The sequence below is a fragment of the Saccopteryx bilineata genome, chromosome 12 (genome assembly GCF_036850765.1).
Source record: "Saccopteryx bilineata isolate mSacBil1 chromosome 12, mSacBil1_pri_phased_curated, whole genome shotgun sequence".
NCBI classification, from domain to species: Eukaryota; Metazoa; Chordata; class Mammalia; order Chiroptera; family Emballonuridae; genus Saccopteryx; species Saccopteryx bilineata.
The window spans coordinates 53,616,508-53,639,762 of NC_089501.1; the positions used below are offsets into that span (position 1 = coordinate 53,616,508).

The 23,255-nt window shown below is 49.7% G+C and overlaps 1 protein-coding gene across 2 annotated transcripts in view; it reads right to left on the minus strand.

Annotated features, from left to right (window-relative positions):
- PRKN (parkin RBR E3 ubiquitin protein ligase) overlaps window positions 1–23,255 on the minus strand; it is a 1,041,656-nt gene that overhangs the window by 168,061 nt on the left and 850,340 nt on the right. For both annotated transcript variants that reach the window (XM_066248240.1, XM_066248238.1), the window contains exon 8: window positions 3,340–3,401. In XM_066248240.1, coding sequence (XP_066104337.1) covers window positions 3,340–3,401 — 62 coding nt within the window. The remainder of the gene's footprint in view (window positions 1–3,339; window positions 3,402–23,255) is intronic.

A 23,255-nucleotide genomic window follows, 5' to 3' on the forward strand; every position in this document is an offset into this window, starting at 1 on the left:
TCCACACTCGCCTCCCCTGCCTCCCTCTGGCTCACCCGGAGGGCCGCCTAAACCCACCGTCCGCCTTTCCTCCACCTGTGCCGGCCCAGCCGAATGTGACAGGAGCGCCCAGGCTGACCGGTCTCACGCCAGCTCTGTTCCTTTCCCACGTGTACTCAGCGCCCACCCTCCTGAATGACAACTTCACTACCTTCTCCTCTTCCCGTGAGACTTCCTCCCCCTTTGCCCTCAGCTGGTGACGTGGCTTCCTGTTTGACGGGGAAAGAAAGTCGGTCAGCACAACCTTCCCGTTCCCTTCCACCTGCTTCACTGCGACAGGGGTGACAGACCGCAGTCCTGTCTGAGGCCAAGTCCAGGGGGTGGTCGGCTCGAGGACCCTGGCCCTGGGAGTCTCCCCTCGTCTGCACCGTCCCCCCTCTCCCCCTCCAAGTCCACAGTCAGGGGGTGGTCGGCTCGAGGACCCTGGCCCTGGGAGTCTCCCCTCGTCTGCACCGTCACCCCTCCCCCCTCCAAGTCCACAGTCAGGGGGTCGTCGGCTCGAGGCCCCTGGCCCTGGGAGTCTCCCCCCTCGTCTGCACCTGGGAGTCTCCCCCCTCGTCTGCACCGTCCCCCCTCTCCTCCTCCAAGTCGTTCCCGGCAGCCCGTAGACAGGAGCATTCCCCTCACTGCCTTCCTGTACGGCTAAATTCCTCAAAAATGAAAAAACATCTACATTCGGCCTCTCCTTTTCCTCTTCTTCTTGTCACAGGAACCCGACACAGGCAGACTTCCACCCTCGTCAGTCCTCTGGTCAAGGTCACCCGTGTCCCCAGGTTCTGAGACCAGAGCTCTGGTCATTCCTGCGGCCCCCCGGGTGGCCCACCCTCGTTGACGGGCCTTCTTCTTCAGTGTCCGGCTCACACTCTCCCAATGTCTTCCCACCCGGTTCCCACCGCAGCTCACAGTTTATAACGCGTCCCACGGAAAACCAGCATCCTCTGCGGTCACTTCCGAACGCCCGTACCTGCTCTGCTGTCCACCTGGGAAAGACTCCTCCCAGATGTCAGCACGATGCCTCCCTCCAGCCTCTCGGGCCTCCACTCACACGTCACCCGCGGCGCGAGGCTGTTCCTGATCCCCCCCCCCCCCCCCGCACAGAAACTGTCACCCTGCCCCCAGCAGTCACTGTCCCTCCTGTGGCTTATTTTCCTCCATCAGAGCGCCAACCATCTGACATACGGCGCTCGGACCCTGTTCGCGAGGTTCACGACATACTAGGGGTTTCCCAATGGGAATGTGCACCTGACGGGGGTTTCCGCTGCTCCCCTGCTCTGTCACCGAGAACGGGGTACAGCAGGCAACAGGGAAGTACCTGCTGAGTGCAAGGAAGGAAGGGAGGAAGGAAGGGAGGGAGGGAAAGAAGGAAAGAAGGAAGGAAGGGAGGGAGGGAGGGAGGGAGGGAGGGAGGGAGGGAGGGAGGGAGGGAGGGAAAGAAGGAAGGAAGGGAGGGAGGGAGGGAGGGAGGAAGGAGGGAGGGGGGAGGGAGGGAGGGAGAGAAGGAGGGAGGGAGGCCTTTCGGGAGATAAAGCTCAGTGTTGCTCTGCCAGGTTGCACACTGATCAGAGTCACGCTGACTCGATTACGGCGCACTCAGTGTCCAGGAGGATGCCAAATGGCCTGCATTGCACACAAATCTACGGAGATGGTCATGGCTGCTCATCGCCCGTGACTCTAAAACAAATGTGGGAACAATCTGTAAATATTGGTAGACGGTTAGGAGAGAGACTCCAATCCCTGAGCAGAAAGGGCAGGGTGACAACCACTGGTTGTTGCCTTAAGACATGTCTCAGGCTTCCACAGGGGAGAGGCTGCAAGATTCAGGTGTTTTCATCAATAGGTATGTCTTCTGGGGGGCTTGGTTATTGATTCTGACCCGAAAGAAAGGATCATTGATTTCATTTGTATTTGAATAAGCACTTGTACCTGCTATTTTAAAAATCTGCAGTATGAAAATATAAAGGAGTCATACTGTCACCTGTTAATTCAAGGAGTTGAACATGATTCCAGCTTTTTTTTTTTTTTTTTTTAATCCTTCCACAATGAACCCCTTTGTGTTTTTAATCTCATTTTGGAAATCGGCCGCCTGGCTTTGCCACATACTGTATACGTGTCGAACAAAACCACGCCCATGAAACACCCATCAACAGAGCTGAGCCACCACGAGTTCCGGTCAGAGCTGGGGAGGCGCCCTTTGGGAGTGAATATCAGCAGGAGGACGCAAGGTCGGTCACCCACCATCTTGTCAGCTACTTGGTGTCTTTGAAGGATAACTTGACATAAATGTTTAACATGATAATATGGAGCCCATAAGGCACATAAGAATGAAGAGATTTACTTTTAAGTCACAAGGATATGTGTGTGTGTGTATGTATTATTTACAAGTATCATATTCTATATTTTCTTTTTTTTCTTTTTACAGAGACAGAGAGAGAGTCAGGGAGAGGGATAAATAGGGATAGACAGGAATGGAGAGAGATGAGAAGCATCAATCATCAGTTTTTTGTTGTGGCACTTTAGTTGTTCATTGCTTTCTCATATGTGCCTTGACCGGGGGCTACAGCAGACTGAGTAACCCCTTCCTCAAGCCAGCAACCTTGGGTCCAAACTGGTGAGCCTTGTTCAAACCAGATGTCCCCGCGCTCAAGCTGGCGACGTCAGGGTCTCGAACCTGGGTCTTCCACATCCCAGTCCGATGGTCTATCCACTGCGCCACCATCTGGTCAGGCTATATTTTCTATTTGTCATCTATCTATCTAAATTTAGCATCCTGAGTCATTTACTTAGCACATCTCTTTAAAATCTGACACGTCTCATGAGCACACACAGAGTTTAAAAGATGCACCTTAAAGGGGGCACACTGTATATACGTCACATATTCACGTCCTGTAGAGAAAGAGGTGGCAGAGAGAGAGAGACAGCACACACAAGGTACGAGAGCCCGTGAAGGAGAGAACTGGCCGCCCCTCGCAGACACTGACCCGGGCCATCTGTGGCGACCCGTCCCGGGAGCAAACTCATCTCGGCTCTGTGTGTTTGCCGTTCTGCCAGGGCTACCTGCCCGCCGCGGGCACCGGGACGAGACACTCGGCAGATAGCAGATGTACCAATTAACAGCCTGTCAAGTCTGATGGATAGAAGAGGGGACGAGTGTCCTCACATGGACCTCCACAGTGGCTTTCTTCCCCGTTTGGGGATGCCGAGGGTCAAGAGATGCTCTGCCTCCCGGGAGGGGCCCCCAGCTGTCCTGTCAGGGTCGGCCACTCACCGTGCTCCGGGCCAGCCTTAGGGAAGCCGACTCACCTGCTCTTCTCCGAGAATCCTGAAGTGATGGAGCTCTTTAATCAGCGAGTTGGGGCAGCCAGCTGTTGGAGAAAGACAGTGATTACAAACATGTTCCTGCCACTCTCTGCGGTAACGCGTTGTCACATACAGGCGCGGCTGCCGACGCCCAGGGTGGCTGTTGTTGTGAGGACACAAATGCCTCCCCGCAAACCACCTTCTGACCAGCCACCAAGAAGCCGAAACACTGAGGGAGGCCTGGGGACTTCCTGACACCCCCCCCCCCCCGCGGTGACTCCTTGGCAAGCAGCTGCATGTGAGTCGGACGCCAGGGCTCTCTCCCCTTCCCACTGTGGTCTGGTCTTTGTGGGGCCTCAGGTACCCCGTCATTTCTGCCCAGCGTGGTGCTTGACCCCAGTAAGCAGCCTGGACTTTGGGAGTGGGTGGGTACGGGCCCATTTCCCTTCTCCGCCTCATCCTGTTTCCTGCCCCCCAGGCCGGGTGAAGTGTGTACATGGCAGGGGGTCTCTGTCTGGTGCCAAGAATTATCCGGGTGATCGCTTTGTAAACTATACGTTTGTCTAACCACTATGTTGTATGCCTGAAATGAATGTAATGTTTTACGTCAACAGTAGTTGAAGAATAAAATTTAAAAAATTAATTTAAACATATGCACATCGTGACAAAAATAAGAAAGAATGAAGATTGGGCAGCCGGACACCCGGTCTTTGTGGGGTGTGGCTCTAGGTCAGAGCCACGCCCGGTCCTCCCAGGAGGCTGGGTCGAGACCACCGGGACCCTGTGTTTCGGTTTGAAAAGGGTCTCCCGTGGAAGAGATCTGGGCTGAGGGCCACGGTAGGCTCGGTGCCCGTCACCTGCCGGCCTCACCCTGCGGGGGGCCGCCTCTTCAAACCTCCCCACGCTCTCTCTTCAGTGGTGAAAAGAGATACGTGAGCAGACGGTACACACGCAGATACGCACACGCCAGGGCATGCTTGGTCATCCCTGAAGACATGCCCCCTCCCGTCTGTACAATGGAATTGCTCCACAGTGTCATGTGCAATCATTTATAACATTAACTCTGGAAACAGAATTGATGTGAGAATCTGGTTCTCTGAGGTTACAGTCGATGGATTCTATTATCTGCCGAAGTTTCTATGGAGGAATCGGGTTGGGCGCGCGCTGCACCAGAGCCGTCCCCGCGCCCTGTCCCCTGTGGCTGAGCGTCACATGTAACAGTGGCGAGCTGTGCGGGGACACGCGTCGGGGGAGGGCCGGCCGGGGTGGGGCAGCCATGATCGTCACAGGGGCCAAGGAGTAACCCTTTGCAAGAGAGATGAGAGCTGTGCTTTATTGCAGAAGCGGGGATTAGAAACAGGCAAACAGCTCCCGTGGTAGGCTTTGGTTCGGGATAAAGAAACATCTGATTTAGAAGCGGAGTGCATTGCCTCAGACGGTAGTAACGCGGAGGTTTTCAAACGCGGCCTGAGTGACCGCTGATGCAGGAAATTTTAGAGATGGGTTTGATGTGAAGGTCGGTTCCAGTTCTGAAATTCTGTGGTCACATAAAAGGCTGGGACATAGTTTTACTCTTCGATACTGTGTTTAGTATATAGTCCTCGCTACTATCGTATTTTATACTCTGAGGAAGTAGCTCATAGACATAGATATAACCAGGTGATGCTATCACCTGACCAGAGTCCAAGTAAATAAACGAAAATCCTGAGGGGAATGCTCTGGTGAAAAACTTCGTGAATTAATTGCAACAGGCATGCCCAAGACCATACAAATGAGAGGCTCGACCCTGGGCATGCCAGAGCTGTGTCTCCAGCTGGGGCCACCCACCTCGCAGCCTGCAGGACCTTCAGGGGCGGCGCTCATTTCAGAGTTGCTGTTCTGATGACCGGCTAATCATTTAGGAAAATGACACTCTGGGCCACTTGCTTGGCTCCAATTCAGCAAAAACTGCTGTGGAAAGTCAGCCTCATGTCAGCGCGTGAGTTCTGGCTCCCTTTGGGAGAGCGCAGTCTTATTTTAGTTTTGTGAAATGAATGAGGGAGGGAGAAGGCAGAGAGGATCCCGGGGACGCACTCCCGGCCTGGGAGGGTCCCAGCGTCCAGGGGGGACCCAGTCAGTCTGTGATGGGAGAAGTGGTGGGAGAACCGAGGACCCACAACCCCGGGTCGGACCGGATCCCGGGGACACACTCTTGGCACGGGACGGTCCCAGCGTCCAGGAGGGACCCGGTGGGTCCATGAGGGGAGAGGCGGTGGAAGAACCGGGGCCCCACAGCCCCGGGTCGGACCAGTGCTGAGGTCGGGAGAGCCTGGGCTCACCTGTCAGGCCCTGTGTGTGCCCCAAGCAACGATTCTGTGCCAGTAAGATGACCGTCTGCCATCTTAAACTCAGGGTTAACTGGGCTGCTTTTGGTTTTGTGTTTTCATTTATATTTATCAGTTTTCACTTGGGCCTTCGGTTGTATGAGCATAAAATGTCTCTATCTACATTTATATCAAGACTTATTTAAAAAATAGGACACTTGAGCTTAGTGAAAAGTCCTAGAAGCGATTTTAAAATATATTATTTTAAAAATAATTGTATTCAACCTTAGACATGTTTGAGGATCCCCCTCCTTTGCAAGTGAACCGCTCCATCCCTACAATTCGACGAACACTGATTTGACGTATTTGAATGCCAGATAAAATAAGAAACAGAATGTAAAATGAGCCTATCTGCAGAATTTGTATTCTACCGCGCTCCTAAGACATAACTGAGGATTGACACCCAATATGGCTCAAACGTCAACATCTCTAACAGGAGACTAGATAATTACCTGGAACACCTGGTCGGTGCAAACAACAGAATAAACAGGTCAGACGTACCCCAGAGGCGGAACGGGGGGCTGCCAGGGGCGAGATATCTAGGAAGACCCCGGAGGGGTGTCTGCCACTCTGCACATCACAGGAACATCAAGGTGGGGCTGAGAGTGAAGACGGAGGTTAAAAATAACAAAACGAGAGATGCCAGGTACACATGCGACTGCAGGTGTCAGGAAGGCTGGGTGGGGGAACAAGGAGGGAAGAGGGTCCTGGCAAAGAAAGACGACACAGAGACACATGCTAGCCGCTCACACGGGTCCACACACACAGACACGTGCTGGCCGCTCACACGGGTCCACACACACAGACACGTGCTGGCCGCTCACACGGATCCACACACACAGACACGTGCTGGCCGCTCACACGGATCCACACACATGGCAATGGATCACTGTTTGTGGCCATAGCTGCCTCCTTGGACCGTGTCACAGCCTCACGGTGCCCAGTGTCACCTGCCTTCAGCCCCAGTCAGGTGGTCTGCTCTCGAGATAACAGTCAACAGAATCCTGTTCAAACAGTTACACTGAATCCCATGTCACCCCCGGGGTTTCCCATCTCACTGGGAGTAATTGCCAAGGTGGACGCAGTGGCCGACCACGTCCTCCGCCTTCTGGGCCCTGGCAGCATCCCGAGCACCCTTCCTGCCTGGCTCATCATGCCTCGGTCCAGCCGGCCTGCGCCTGCCTCCTGCCCGCCCGCCCCCTGACCGCCCCGCAGGCCGCTGTCCCCAGGCCCCCTGACCGCCCACCCCCCTGACCGCCCGCCCCCTGACCGCCCTGCAGGCCGCTGTCCCCAGGCCCCCTGACCGCCCACCCCCCTGACCGCCCGCCCCCTGACCGCCCCGCAGGCCGCTGTCCCCAGGCCCCCTGACCGCCCACCCCCTGACCGCCCCACAGGCTGCTGTCCCCAGGCCCCCTGACCGCCCGCCTCCCTGCCCGCCCGCCCCCTGACCGCCCCGCAGGCCGCTGTCCCCAGGCCCCCTGACCGCCCCGCAGGCCGCTGTCCCCAGGCCCCCTGACCGCCCGCCCCCCTGACCGCCCGCCCCCTGACCACCCCGCAGGCCGCTGTCCCCAGGCCCCCTGACCGCCCCGGCAGCCACTCACAGCTGGTGTGGCCAAACGGGTGGCGAGGCCTTCTAGCAGACATTACGCCATCTGCCTGAAGCTGTGTCCCCGGTGATGGCGGTGCCACTGCAGATTTGGGGTCTACTTCCTGTGGAGCCGTGGTGGCAGCTTGCCCTGTCACTTGTCTTTGGCCAGAACCCTCTCCATAGCCCTCAGAGACTCCTAAAAATCATCACTGTTCTTCTCCATTAACGCCTAACACTTAACACTTTATTCTCAAGGTGTGCTCTCACCTGACACAAGTCCAAACAGGTAAAGCTACTGTGGTGCACAGACTTGACTTAACATGGCTGAAGAAAGAATCAGCAAGCTTAAAGGAAGATAAAAAAAACATCTCCAAACTGAAATGTAAACAAAAATTATCAAGGAATGAAAAAAAACAAACAAAAACAAAACAGAACATCCAAGAATGTGGGACAGTTTAAAAAAAAGTAACATGCATAAACTGAGTACCAGAAAGAAGGAAAAAGGAGAGCAGAGAAGAAGAAATATCTGAAGTAACAATGGCTGAAAACTTAGACCAAGTACGTTAACACTGGAGTGACATATTTAGAACATCGAAACAAAAATGGCATTAACCTAGACTTCTATACCCAGCAAAATCATCCTTCAAAAGGAAAGACTTTTTTCTCTGACAAGAACTGAGGGAACTCGCTGTCATTGCGCTGGCTCAGCAGGCAGCGTTAAAGGGAGACTTCCAGGTAGGAGGGAAATGGTATAGGTCCTAAATTTGGATCTACATAATCTCCATCATCTACATCAGGGGTCCCCAAACTTTTTACACAGGGGGCCGGTTCACTGTCCCTCAGACCATTGGAGGGCCAGACTATAAAAAAAAAACTATGAACAAATCCCTATGCCCACTGCACATATCTTATTTTAAAGTAAAAACAAAACAGGAACAAATACAATATTTAAAATAAAGAACAAGTAAATTTAAATCAACACACTGACCAGTATTTCAATGGGAACTATGGGCCTGCTTTTGGCTAATGAGATGGTCAATGTGCTCCTCTCACTGACCACCAATGAAAGAGGTGCCCCTTCCGGAAGAGTGGCAGGGGCCGGATAAATGGCCTCAGGGGGGCCGCATGCAGCCCATGGGCTGCAGCTTGGGGACCCCTGATCTACGTAGAGAAAGGAAGGGTGCTGAAGAGGAATAAATGAAGGTAAAAGAGCTTTTATTTTTATTATCCTTAATTGGCTTGAAAGCTTTAATAATTATGATGATGCACTGGGTGATTATAGTATATGTTTTGGTGAAGTAAAAGCCGGCAACGTCACAAAGACTCTGAAGGAGGAATTGGGAGCGCTCTGCACTATGTTATCTGCACCACACACGTTTTCCTTCTTTCTAGTGATCTGTGAACGTAGACTTCGGTTAGTTAAAATATGTATCACAAACTTCAGGGCAACTACTAAAAATTTTACTTATCTAAATAACTGATTAAAAGACGAGATTGTCAGAGTGGTTAAAAAATAAATAAAACAAAACACCAAACAAGACATAAAAGTTAGATACTGAGTCATTTCTAGTGTCAGAAGAGATTCAAGAATTTGTTTACCTTAGCAGGTTATTTACCAAGTAAAAGCCCTGAGAATCTCTCAGGTGGTGGGTTTCCAAGTTGACATAATAGGGACAATGACCAATTCTCTCTAGTCTCATCTGGATTAGAAGGTGAACACCATTACTCATCTTGGGAGGGCAAAAGAGAAGCTCTAATTTGGAAAGCATATTAAACAGTGGTTGTAGGGTGAGAACCACTGAGTAGTATAACACACACCACACAAAGCTTTTCAATCTGTACTGATGTTTTTCCTTGGTATAAAATTGCCGAGGGAATGAACTAAGCACAGTGCTCTGCCTGGCACTGTTTTCGGTTTGATATAGGGGGAAAGGAGCATAACATTGCCACAGAGACTTCACACATCTAGCTGGACTGAAGAATGCATTAAAAGGTAACAAGTCTGCTGACAAACAATGGGTATAAAATCAGGGATGGAGGCACAGACATGCATGTCAGCACAGAGGGTCTTTCCAAACATGACTGGAAAGGTCACCAGCACCCAGACGAGAAGGGTGTGTTTTCCTGGTCATCACTGCCTTGTTATCCCACATCTCTTTGCCCTACATGCAAGCAGGGGGGTTGCTCTAAGTCCCAACCTGCCCAGTGTCCCCACTCCCAGGTACCCGGCCGAGGAGGCGGTGAGAACAATGACGGAGCAAGAGGAGGAGAAGGAAAGGGTGGGGATGTTCCTCTCTGCCACTAGCTAGCTGTGTCATGGTCTACCTGTGAAGAAGGGAGCAACCTGCGAGGCTGTAGCCACAGTATCGGCACCTTTGTCTACACTGAGCACAGGAGGCTCTTAGTGCCTGGTGGCTGCTACTCTGAGTCTCTGGGTTGCAGGAGTACCTATAAGACTGTAATGAAATGACTGTTCTGCTGTTGTTCCAGAGACACCGTTTATCCCAAACCCCCAAGATTATAGAGCCAATTGTTAAAGGCCAGCAGCCAATTAAACATTGAGATGTATTGTGAGAGTATGCTGAAAGACAATAGATTATCAAGTATATATACAATATATATATATATGTGTGTGTGTGCGCGCGACCGTGCATATGTGTATACAGGGGGGTAGGGAATAGCAAGTTTACAGTTATAAGTATCCAAAACACAAAGTTTATTCTTGTGTTTTTATTTATTAATTATATTATTTACTTGTCTTATGCAAATCTATTTTGCCCACCCTTGTATATTATATGTATTTATACATATGACCAAATTGTATATGCTTAGAAAAATATGGATAGTATACATTTAAGGCTTTAAGCTTATTGTCTTTTCGTTGTTTTATTTATTCTTTGCTCACTACAATCATCTGTGATGATTATTAAGCAATTTGATATTTTCGTTTGGTTATCCTAAAGCTTTAGGACATATTTTTACCTTCAAACTAGCTGGATGTGTTTTTGTTGTTGTGTTTAATCTCTCTGGCCACTTCAAGTAGCATCCTTGGAGGCAATAATGAAACCAACCCAAGCCCCAGATCCCCAAACGCACCCGCTTATCCAAACATGCAGAAGGAAAACTATCTGCAGTTTCCGACAAAAAGGGCCAGTTAGCAACGGCCTCCCCCCCCTTCTGCTTCACCGGCTGATCAGCCAAAACACACAGGAAGGGCGTCGCTGGAGTACACAGTCAACAGATGGGCGATTACAGCAAACACGCCGGGCTGAAAGACAAACACTTCACAAGGAGGTCAGAGAAGAGAACTGAGGACACGTGATTCTGTTTCACCAGAACTGATCTCGGTTCTGTTGGTGGGGACAGGGCTGTTTTCCACTTGCTGCTGCTGCTCTGTATGTGCAGGGCGGCTTACCTTGGGCCACCCAGGTTGTAAATGACCCCAAGGACAGGGCTGAGCACTGGACAACCCTCCCTTGAAATTCCCCCTGGGATCCCGGTCCCTGTGCCCTACAGGCTGCTCGCTGCCCCGTGACGCTGGTGTAACAAAAATGGAGGTTAGGTTTTATGTTTAAAAAATGCCACAGTTTAAAATTCAACAAACTACATTACTTTAAAACCAGTAAGATTGGTTTAATTAAACGGGGCACACTTTTTGTATTTGGGGGAGAAAATATACTACTGTAGAGATCTTAAAAAATCTGTGCACAACAACAACAAAAAACAAAGGCTAAAAACAAAATTTCAGAGGTGAAATGTGTTTATCATGGAGTGACTAATAAAACACCGGCAAGAGGGGACAGTGAGCACAGCTTCTACACTGTGCTCAACAAGAACATGACACATCCAACCTGGTGCACACGTGAAACTCACTCCAGTGACATCTAACTAGACTGGCTTAAAAAGCATTTAGAGGAACCGTGTGCTGATAGCACATACACAGTTTTCTCTGTGCGTCTCATTATTTGTGTTTCTTTAAAATTTATTTTATTTAAAATTATTTTTGGTATTTTTCTGAAGTGAGAAGCAGGGAGGCAGAGAGACAGACTCCCGCATGCGCTCGACCGGGATCCACCCGGCACACCCATCAGGGGGTGATGCTCTGCCCATTTGGGGTGCTGCTCTGTTGCAACCAGAGCCATTCTAGTGCCTGAGGCAGAGGCCATGGAGCCGTCCTCGGCATCCAGGCCAACTTTGCTCCATGAAGCCTTGGCTGCAGGAGGTGAAGAGAAGGGGTGGGGGGGAGAGAAAGGGGAGAGAAGCAGATGGGCGCTTCTCCTGTGTGCCCTGGTTGGGATCAAACCCGGGACTTCCACACACTGGACTGACACTCTACTGCTGAGCCAACTGGCCAGGACCTTGTGTTTTTTTTAAGTATTGTGCTTACTGATTTTAGAGACAGGGCAGAGGAAGGGAGAGAGAGAGAAGAGGGGAGAAGCAGGAAGCATCAACTCGTAGCAATTGTTTCCATATGTGCCTTGACCGGGCAAGCCCAGGGTTTTGAACCAGTGACCTCGGCATTCCAAGTTGATGCTTTATCCACTGCGCCACCAGCCACCACTAATTATTTATTAATATCTGCTTTTTCTACCCCGAATGCAGGTTCCATGAGGACAGGCTTTTTGCCCAGGGCCAGCGGTTTGCTCACTGCACGAACGAGGTCCTGGGACCTAGCACAGCTGCTAACAAATGAAGGGGAAAACATCATCGCCTTCATGCGATCACAAGAGCACTGGACAGCAGGTGCCTTCACCAACCTGTGCAGTGACTTAAGATCCTATGAGTGAAAGTCTATTGGTCCTAAAGTCAGTTTCATAAAACCTCAGAAATAAACTATTTTTAGATTTAAGTGCCAGGTTTACTTTTTAAACACAAAATATTAGTAAAGTCCTATTCAAACAAGAAAGAGTTCTTTAAAAGTTTCAGTTCCTACTGGCCTTGGCAGAAGAATGCTACTTTTCAGAAAGAGCAGAGCTTTGTCATTGGCGGATGGTGGCGACCTGGCCTGTGGAGCGCGCTCGGAGGGGGCAGGGTGGGGCCACCCTGACAGGCCCTCCCTCGGGCCTTTGTGGAAAGGCCAAGTATTTTCCTGGATACAGCTACACACCGGCCAACTGCAAGCGGATGGTTCTGTTTCTATCAATGACAATCAGATCTAATTTGGAGCTTTTATGACTTTGCCAGCATTTAATTTCCTCGAAGATTAAAGACAGATTGATGTCGCACGTGGTCATGGATTAAAGAATGAAACTATCTCAGGTTTTAAAGAATTATTAGCCAGGCCTCCCCCAGACCAACCTCTGCCCCATCCTCGACAGTTGCGTTCCAGCATTCTAGACTGTCTCAGACTTCCGGTGACAGGGTCAGAGGGTCCGAGAACCGGAGGACCTGCTGGAAACCTCCGTTCTAATGTGAAAGCGTTGCTGTTGTTAGAAGGCTCTTTCTAGACACTGGTTCTAGACGTGGGGTGATGGAGGTCACATCTCATCCTTTTCAACCTGTATTAAGCACCTCTTCCCGGGGACACCCGTTTGCTCGTAGAAAGCTCACGTCAATGACAGTAACTAAAATACTCTGAGTGGTGATTCGAAGGGAGCAGGCACGTGCTCCTCTCCCTCCCCTCCTCCCTCAGAGGTGACCCTGCCGTTGGCAGCGGTCCCGTTCTGCCACGGCGCTCGGGAGGCCTCCTGTTTATGTGCTGTGGCCGCGTCCACGCCCGCATTCCGCGTCCGAGGCCTGGCCGGTGCTGCGGGGGCTGCGGGGCTGTGGGGGCTGCGGGGCTGCGGACGCTGCGGGGCTGCGGGGGCTGCGGGGGCTGCGGGGCTGCGGGGGCTGCGGGGCTGCGGACGCTGCGGGAATGCGGGGGCTGCGGGGGCTGCGGAGCACGGGCCGGAGCGCAGCTGCGATTCCACGGGGCTTCATTCCAGCAAGACTTTCGGAGGCCACGGCTCCTTGTCTGAAGGTCGGGCATTCTGGACGAGTGTTCCCACACCTGTCCTGGTCACTTCCCCGTTTCGCCTTTCACATCAGACCGGCAGGTATCCTTACACGCTCCTGGTAAAGGTTCTGTCATGCCCACTCCAATTCAGGACCCAACAGCCCAGCCCCCTGACCTGCCGGCACAGGGAAAGTGTAACAACGTTTCATTTGTCTGAATACAGAACTCAAACTAAAAACGGTTAGAAGAAGATGCTCCACCCTGCACACTGACAAGTGCCCCCCACCCGGGGCTCTGGAAGGTGTGGCTGTCCAGGAGCAGCCAGGTCCCAGGCGCCCCCACTCTCTTCCTCCCAGACTCCCGCCTCCTTGGAGGGCCCCTCACACACCTGGATGGCGCAGACCACCTGTTCCGGCCGCACAGCCCCGCCCCCCAGCAGGAGTTACCCCAGGGCCACTGTGCTCGGGAGGACGGAACAGTGAAGAGTCTCAGGGAGGAATTCTGCAGTTCCAGGTCCCGAACCGGGAGGAGCTTGGTTCCTGTGGGCTCCTCGGGTGAGGTGTCGGTGGGGGACCAGGACCCCTCTTGCCTCGCCAAGCACTTACTGCCCGTGTCCCTTGCTGGCCCTCGCCCTCTCTCATCTCCCCAAAGGTCAGCCCACCATCCTCCAAACAACTCTCCCTGAACTTGCGAGAGCCACGTCCCTGTCCTCGCCCCTAATCCTTTGCCTCTCCAAGTTCTTTGTTACCCCTTCCTCCTTCTTTACTTCCTCCAAACATGGGCCCCGTCTTCAGCCCACGGTCCTTCTGTCTGTCATTCTCTCCTCTGCAGTCCGTGAGGGATTTAACAGGACCCCCGTGGGCACCGCCCATCTGTCCCCAAGGCCAGCTCCCCACCCCAGGCTCCAGCCGTCACCTTCAGGGCAAGAAGTCTCACAAGGAGCACATCCTGCCCCTCACAGGTGACGTCTTCCACCCTCGGTTCCGGAGACTCAGAGTTGGTCACGTGGCTTCACAAGTGCTCACGTTTTTTTTTTTTTTTTTTTTTTTTTTTGGCACTGATGACTGAAACTGATTATAAACTCATTGCTTTTCAATCTTTGAGATTCGATCTTTTCTCATTTTGAAAAGTTAAAAAAATAAATAAAAAGAAAAATCCACCTCCAAACTCTTAATTCTGACTTTTCTTTCTTTATGGTGCCCCAAAGATTCCTGGCAGCGGCTCAGAGAGTGATTTAGAGCAAGTGTTTGGTCCAAACAAGAACAGAAAGTGGTCCTTGTGCTGTTCTTAGTTTAAGATGCAAGTTCCTCCTGACAGCTCCCGGTCTGTCTTCCTGACACAAGAAACACTCTCCTCGCCCCGAAAACAGGAGCCGGGGCCTCCGCACCTGCTAACGTTGTCCTGTCTTCTCAGAGAGGGCCCGTTCTTCTGCTCGCATTTCCTTATGTTTCTTGTTCTTGCCCCAATTTTAAAAGCCTGTCTAGTTGTCTGTGGTCACTTAAATTAGAATTCCATCTCATACTAGGCGTATCCTGGAGATTTGCTTGTGGGTTATGCTTGTCTACTGTTATTTTTTTAATTTCCCAACTATGAAACACTGTATTTATCTCTTGCAACTACTTCCTAAAATCTGAGCTTCCTGGAAATAGAAATAAGTTGTCTACTTGGCATTAAAATGAATTTTTTTTAAGTGAGTGAAGGGAAGATGAAGGGACAGACTCTTGCATGCACCCAACCAGGATCCACCTGGCAAACCCCCATGGAGCTGCGATGCTCTGCCCGTCTTGGGCCATTGCTCAGCAACTGAGCTATTTTTAGCATCTGAGGAGGAGGCTCCACAGAGCCATCCTCAGTGCCAGGAGCCAACTCGCTGGAAGCAATTGAGCCATGGCCCCAGGAGGAGAAGAGAGAGAGAGAGAGAGAAGGGGGAGGAATGGGGAGGAAGAAGCAGATGGTCAATTCTCCTGTGTGCCCTGATCAGGAATTGAACCCAGGATATCCGCATGCCAGGTCGATGCTCTACCATTGAGCCAACTGTCTAGGGCCTAAAAATAAACTTAAAAATTTTATTAAAAAAAAAACCATATGAAGACAGAAGTAAATCCTATCATTTTAAAGGGTAACTTTGAAACTGAGATTTTTATTTCGGTTAGTCTCTTTAATCAACATTTACTTTTATTCTATTCCCATACCATAAAGACGATTTCAGTCTAACTGGGATTCTCTTCAGGAAAATGCATTGCAAAATTGTGACTTGTTTCCATGAAGTCACTAATAGCTATTAAAACCACCACCACCAACAACACACAAAATAAACACTTTGGGGGATTAACTGAATTGTGGAAGCTGAATTTCCTCCATAGCCACACGGTGAAAAGTAGGGGAAACTCATTTGGAAAACATATCCCAGTAAAAAGCATTAGAAAACCACATGAGTCTTCAAGCACTATTTTTCCTTTTTGTTTCCCTTGTCATCCATCACCGGGGCTTCGTGATGTCCTCTGGGTTCAGTGGCAAACCGTGAGCACCCAGGCTTGGGGTACAAGCTGGAATGGATTTCAGCTCTCTGGTGTGCGGTTGGAACCAGGCGCCCGACATGAGTCATCGCAATTTGCAGATGGCTGCTGTTCGGTGTGAAACGCCCGGAGGATTCATTTCTCCATTGGCTCCAGCTTAGAATCCCTCGTGGAGTCTTGACAATTCCAGTTACCGTCTATGTTCTCTTTAAGGGCAGCTTTGAAAGGGAAACTGGCTGGGGAAGCAGAAAGCATAGGAAATCAATGACGACGCGGTGTGATCAGAGGCAATGCAGCCAGACGCCATCAGCCGGAGCTGGGTGGGGCCGGCCGCAGGCTGGCACCGGGAACGGGTTCGATGGGCGCCTGCCACTCCAGCTAAGCCAGGCTGATTGGGGTCTCCATGCACTTGGCTGAAGCAGCCATTTCTGAGTTCATCTGAGAGTCAGGCGCGAGGAGTGTCCATGGAAAATCAAGAGTGCAGGCCTCTTGACTGAGCAGTGGCCTTCCAAGTTGGCGGTGGGACTTGACATAATCGAATTCAAAGCATGATCACTTTGATGAATAAAATCAAGCTCATCAGCTAATTTCTCTCTGCGGATAGGTTTCTATTTATGTCTATAAAGGATTGTTCTGTGCATTGTTTTTAACAGCTAGCACAGAATGGACGGGAGACATCCCAGACCAGTTAAAAAGAACCTGGAAGCTACTCTCCTTGCACCCAGCTAGTCACCTAGTACTCAGCTAGTCTCCTTGCACCCAGCTAGTCACCTAGTACTCAGCAATTGCACTTGTAAATATGTGGCAGAGAGAAATGCACACAGTTACACAGGGAGTTATGTAGGAGCATTTACTGCAACAGTGTTTGTAGCAATGGTAACAGTGAAAGGAAACATCTGCGACGGCCATCAGTAACAGAGATGATCTCATTCAGCAAGTCCGCATCGGGCACCCACTTCTTGCCGGGCAGCGCTCGGGACTTGAGTCACATTAGCGAGAAACTGAAAACAGACAAAAACCCCTCCTTGGAGCCTGTGTTCCCAGGGGCAGAGGGACAGTACAGATCAACAGTGAGTAGGTAAATGATGGAATGTTTTAGAGGGTGATGAGCACCATGTCAAAAAAAAAAAAAGCAACAATAGAATAGTGTAAGGGGACAGAGCAGAGGGGGGGATAATCTTACATAAGGTGTTCGGTATTTCTTACGGAGAAAATGACATTTAAGCAAAGACTTTCAGGAAGTGAATTGAGAATTAGCTAGGGTAAACTATATCAAATAGACAAATCTAAATATCATCAAGTTAAGAAAAGAATGTTGTGATAGTTCATGTATATTATAATGTCATTTATTGAAGTTGACAAAATCTACTAAACAATATGGATACATACAACCATAGCTATATCTGTCTATATCTATATCTATATCTATATCTATATCTATATCTATATCTATCTATCATCTAGCAAGAGAGACAAATAGGGACAGACAGGGAGGGAGGGAGAGAGATGAGAAACATCAATTCTTCGTTGTGGCACCTTAGTTGTTCATTGATTGATTTCTCATATGTGCCTTGACCTGGGAGCTACAGCAGATCCAGTGACCCCTTGCTGAAGCCAGTGACCATGGGGTCATGTCTATGATCCCACACTGAAGCCAGTGACTTTGGGGTTTCAAACCTGGGTCCTCAGCATCCCAGTCCAATGCTCTATCCACTGCAGCACTGCCTGGCTGGGCACAACTATAATGCATACAAATGATAAATGCCAAGTTTAGGGAAAGCAGAGGGTGGAATGGGATCACAGGAAAGAGGAGAGGATGCTTCAAACCTGCCGTTCAAACTTCATTATCATGGTCAAAAATGAAAGCTAACATTTCCGTGACACTTACTATGCACTCTTTTTAGTGCTTCCCAAATAGTAGTTCATTGAATCTCACAGCCATCCTATACAGTAGGTACTATCATTATACCCATTTTACAGATGATAAAACAGAGACATAAAACCATTACTTAACCTGACAGAGTTACCTGAAGCAGAGTAAAAAGTCAGACACTGCCCTGGCCGGTTGGCTCAGCGGTAGAGCGTCGGCCTAGCGTGCGGAGGACCCGGGTTCGATTCCCGGCCAGGGCACACAGGAGAAGCGCCCATTTGCTTCTCCACCCCTCCGCTGCGCTTTCCTCTCTGTCTCTCTCTTCCCCTCCCGCAGCCAAGGCTCCATTGGAGCAGAGATGGCCCGGGCGCTGGGGATGGCTCTGTGGCCTCTGCCTCAGGCGCTGGAGTGGCTCTGGTCGCAATATGGCGACGCCCAGGATGGGCAGAGCATCGCCCCCTGGTGGGCAGAGCGTCGCCCCTGGTGGGCGTGCCGGGTGGATCCCGGTCGGGCGCATGTGGGAGTCTGTCTGACTGTCTCTCCCCATTTCCAGCTTCAGAAAAATGAAAAAATGAAAAGAAAAAAAAAAAAAAAAGTCAGACACTAACAAAGCTGGGTAGTGGGTCATGGGTGAACACCATGTAATTTCCTATATCAAATTGTACGTTTATAATTTTTTGTAATAACTAACACACATGAAGACTTAAGGTAAGGTACATACAAAGACACCTTGAGGGAAAAATGAATAAAAATTTAAGAAATCACACACCTGGTTTGTATTTATCATGAACATATGTGAGCATGCATACAGTTTGAGGGGGAAACACCTTTTAGCATAACCACTATGTAAGAAAGTATGCTTTTTGGAGTCGGGCAGCATAGAACTTTGTCTATTTTGTAGCTTTAACAATAAGCTGAAAGAAGCCGTAATATTAATGTAGCCTCATCTCAGAGCTGAAAATGCAACGTCTGCTGAGACGTTTGCATTGTCATGATTTAGAGCAGGGGTGGTCAACCTTTTTATACCTACTGCCCAGTTTTGTATCTCTGTTAGTAGTAAAATTTTCTAACCACCCACCGGTTCCACAGTAATGATGATTTATAAAGTAGGGAAGTAACTTTACTTTATAAAATTTATAAAGCAGAGTTACAGCAAGTTAAAGCATATAATACTAATTACTTACCAAGTACTTTATGTCGGATTTTCGCTAAGTTTGGTAGAATAAATCTTTATAAAACAAGTTACTATAGTTAAATCTATCTTTTTATTTATACTTTGGTTGCTCCGCTACCGCCCACCATGAAAGCTGGAGCACCCCCTAGTGGGCAATAGGGACCAGGTTGACCACCACTGATTTAGATGAACGTTCATATTATCCAGTTCATTGTAGCCACTGTATTCATCCTAATGTCCCTTTGGAAGTCAACTCCTACTGGCTATGAGATGACCTGTCTTCCCATGGGGTAATGCCGAAGAGGAAGTCTCATTCATAAGGAGACACCATCAGAAACTGGTCAGCTGTTTGTATTTTGCTGATAGTAAGTATTCCTGTTATCATTGGTGGGGGGTGAATTCTAACCAAACATTGACTTCTTCTTCATGGAACAATGTTTCTGTGTGTGTCTAACTGTGTGTGAAATCAGGTGCAGCAGAGAAAGCCAAGTGAGCCAGGCAGCAACTCCGCCTCAGGGAGCTCACTGAAGAAGTGACAGGCACATCATCAACAAACCATAAAAGGAGAGACAGCCAACTGTACAGAGAACAATCAACGAGTAGCTGTTAGAAAAAAAAAAGAGGAGAATTGGGATCAAAAAGCCCAGAGGCTGGAAGACCAAGTGTGTACAGGGAAGCCAAGCCCGTGGGCACCGTGCACGTGGGCAGAGACGAGAACGGAAAACACCAGCCGCACACACGGCTCAACTGCGGGGGCTGGGAACTGAGACCCCACTGCTTGTTCCAGAAAAGTCCTGCCTCGAAGGAGAAGCTTGTAACGCTATAAATAACATCGCTGTTGGCTTCAAGAAGTTCCTGCAAATAATTTAACCAGCTTGCTTCTCAGAGGAGCCATCTCCTTGAATAGGATAATGGATTGCTCACGGATAAGATAATTGTTTTCTTATCAAGGATCCTTTCAAAAAGCATTGGGTCCACTGCCCCCAAACACCCAGCCCCGCATGGATTGTAATGAATCTCGCTCAGGTCCATTCGCTTCCCCACCTGAACGATCCGCTTTAACCACTGCGGCCCAGCTCCACAAACTGTGTGAACTTGGACCCCCTTTCTGTAACTGCCCACGACTGTCCACGCGGCGGGCTCTCACGGCCGTAGACCTGTGGGACCAGAAGGCTCCCTGGCGGTCGTTGGGAGAATGGACACAGAATACATGAAAGGCGGGACAGAAAAGACAGTGACAAAAAACTGAAGACACTTAAATTTTTTTCTCATTTTCATGTTGTTATGAGGTCGAAACAGTTTTAAAAATTAGAAAATTATCCCCAGTGTGTATATTCTTGACATGTTGCCCACACCTATGTTTTGAATAATTTTTGCTTTCCATTTCTAGGAGGTGGTATTTTCAGCACCCGGTGTGCCTCAGGTGACAGACTGAATTTGGATGCTGGACACAGGAGTGACCGCTCGGGGTGCCAGGGTCTCGTGGTATAAAGTGACCCCAGAACATGGCTCTCCTCCTGCTGCTCTAGAAAGCTCACCTTATGGACATAAGAGAAGGGAAAGGGGGAAGGAATGGATGAATGATCTTAACATACGCTAAGTACATTTAACATCTCTCCCATAGACGGTGGGGCGGTTGGCTTACTCAGATGAGCGTGTCAGTGTCTAGTTAACATTATGGGGAAAGCAGAACTCAGGGATTGGACCCAATCAAAAAGAAGACTCAGACCATGTACAATGTATTAGTAAAAGTTTTGTTAAATAAGGTTAATAGGTCAACTGGGCGACTAATTATCATGGTTAAATTAATGAGGTTTCTTTAGAGTGAAAGTACCCCAAGACCCCAGACGACTTGTGTACGTGCACATTTAGAGAATACACCCTGTTTACGTTTTTGTTTTGATTTGTTTTTTGAGAGAGAGAGAGAACGGGAGAGAGAGAGAGAGAGAGATGCAGGGAGAAAGAGACAGGTACATTGAGCTGTTCCTGTATGTGCCCTGACCTGTGTTCCTGTATGTGCCCTGACCTGTGTTCCTGTGTGCACCCTGACCTGTGTTCCTGTATGTGCCCTGACCTGTGTTCCTGTGTGTGCCCTGACCTGTGTTCCTGTGTGTGCCCTGACCTGTGTTCCTGTGTGCGCCCTGACCTGTGTTCCTGTGTGTGCCCTGACCCGTGTTCCCGTGTGTGCCCTGATCTGTGTTCCTGTGTGTGCCCTGACCTGTGTTCCTGTGTGCGCCCTGATCTGTGTTCCTGTGTGCGCCCTGACCTGTGTGTGCCCTGACCTGTGTTCCTGTGTGTGCCCTGACCTGTGTTCCTGTGTGTGCCCTGACCTGTGTTCCTGTGTGCGCCCTGATCTGTGTTCCTGTATGCGCCCTGACCTGTGTTCCTGTATGTGCCCTGACCTGTGTTCCTGTATGTGCCCTGACCTGTGTTCCTGTATGCGCCCTGACCTGTGTTCCTGTGTGCGCCCTGACCTGTGTTCCTGTGTGTGCCCTGACCTGTGTTCCTGTGTGTGCCCTGACCTGTGTTCCTGTGTGTGCCCTGACCTGGGAATCGAACTGGCAACCTTCACGCACGCTCCATAATGATGCTCCAACCAACCAAGCTATCCGGCCAGTCTTTCCCTGTTTATAAACGGGAAACTCTCGGTATTTATTTTTGAATCATACTCTTTGCCACATCTTAAAGAATGTGTTAAGATGGACTTCCCCGGTATGTATGATATTTAGGCATCACTAAATTTGAGAAAACAAATAACATCTAAAATAATATGAAAGAAATGTTATTGGACTTTAAGAGTTGATACAATTCTAAAGGAGGCTTAAAATCTGTCTTCATAATTTTTTAAATACATTTTTTTACAAGTACTTCATAATGTTCTGTTTCTAGTTTTTTTGTATTTTAAGTTTATGTCAGTAATTTTCCTTATTACTCTAGTGCTATGCATTCTGTTTCTTTTATTCATCTGAGTGCGGGCACTTGCTTTCATTACTGAAAGGCACATTTCAAATTCTAAAAAAAAATAACATTTAAGCGCTCTTAGTGCTGCCTCCTTTGACTCGGCATTGCTTTTCTATGGTTCGGATATTTAAAGTTCGGATGCTGATGTGGGTGACACTTGAAAGAGAGGAGACAACTAAAAACTAAAACAGAAAATCCAAATTAACAAACAAATAACGGATTCTGTGGCGGGGAAAAGTGCACAGTCTCAGTGATATTGTTAATTATACCATGGGTTGTTGCCCAGAGCCTTACATTTCCCCATATGAGAATTAGTAATCATTCTTTATTTTAATGAGCCCAGATGACTAAACACGAGTAGTTCTCCTCTGTCAGCAGAGTTCTACGGAGTCCAGACTTGCTATTCATATTTGGAAGTGCTGCTTTGACAAGCATTCACTCCCTTAAAACACAGGAAGAATGGGGCCCTTCTCGCCAATGGGGCGGGTTTCCGGGGGGCCCACCAACAGCTGGCAAAGGCCGGGCTCCAGCCTCCTCCGTGCCCAGCCCCGGGCTGCGCCAGGGCCCGAGGATGTAGAGCCCTGGACGGACGGTTAACTCCGGCCACCCTTCCCCCTGCACCTCCCAGGGAAAACTGTTTACAGACTGCTGGCTTGAAGCTCGTGTCCACGAGGACACAGAAATGATCTGACTGTGATGCAGTCGGTGTTTCAAAGCTGAAGATGACCACTGGTCCTGTAGGAAGTTCTCACACGCACCACCTTTTACGTGAAGAACTCTCACCTATGTGGAGGCGGCGTCCCCAGGGAGAACGCTCCGCCCCTCGGCCACGCCCAAGAGGGGCTGCTCAGGCCTCTGTGTTGTCCCTCCCGGTCGCAGCTCACAGACTGTTGGTTCCCACGGTATCTGCAATCTTTGTGTTTTGGTTACTTGGTGACTGGAGGTAGACCGATGACCATTTAGCTGAGGGGTGTGTGTGTGAAGGCTCACTGTACTATGTATTATTCTTTTTACTTTGTATGTGGGTAAACTTCCACGATGTAAAGGTTTAAAAAAAAAACACAGAAGGAAAAACATCTGCAGACACACACCCACATGTAGTGTCGTCTTCTGCACGAGGGGGCTGGGCTGGGCCTGTGCATCACACCCCACACCAGGCCCTGGCCCGGACCTCCCGCACGCCTCCGGAGGGACTTCCTTCGCACTGACCACAATTACATTCAGAATCTCTGCAGCTGGAGCTCATGTTTTGGTGCATTGAGCCCTGTCTACCTATTTTGTTTTATTTCCATTTTCACAGCCATGTCTCTGCTGCAAACTCTCCCCACTGTATTATTTAGTGACCCTAAAGAAGCCTGCGGCGAGGGCACAGTGGGGGGCTGAATATTGGTAAAGTCGGGTAAGGGGCCCCAGCGGAACCCTCCCCAGGGCTGTGCGGCTCCCACCTGGGGAGATTTGACATGGCCCTTGTGGGTGTGGCTGTTAGGGGAGGTCTTATCTGGGAGGGGA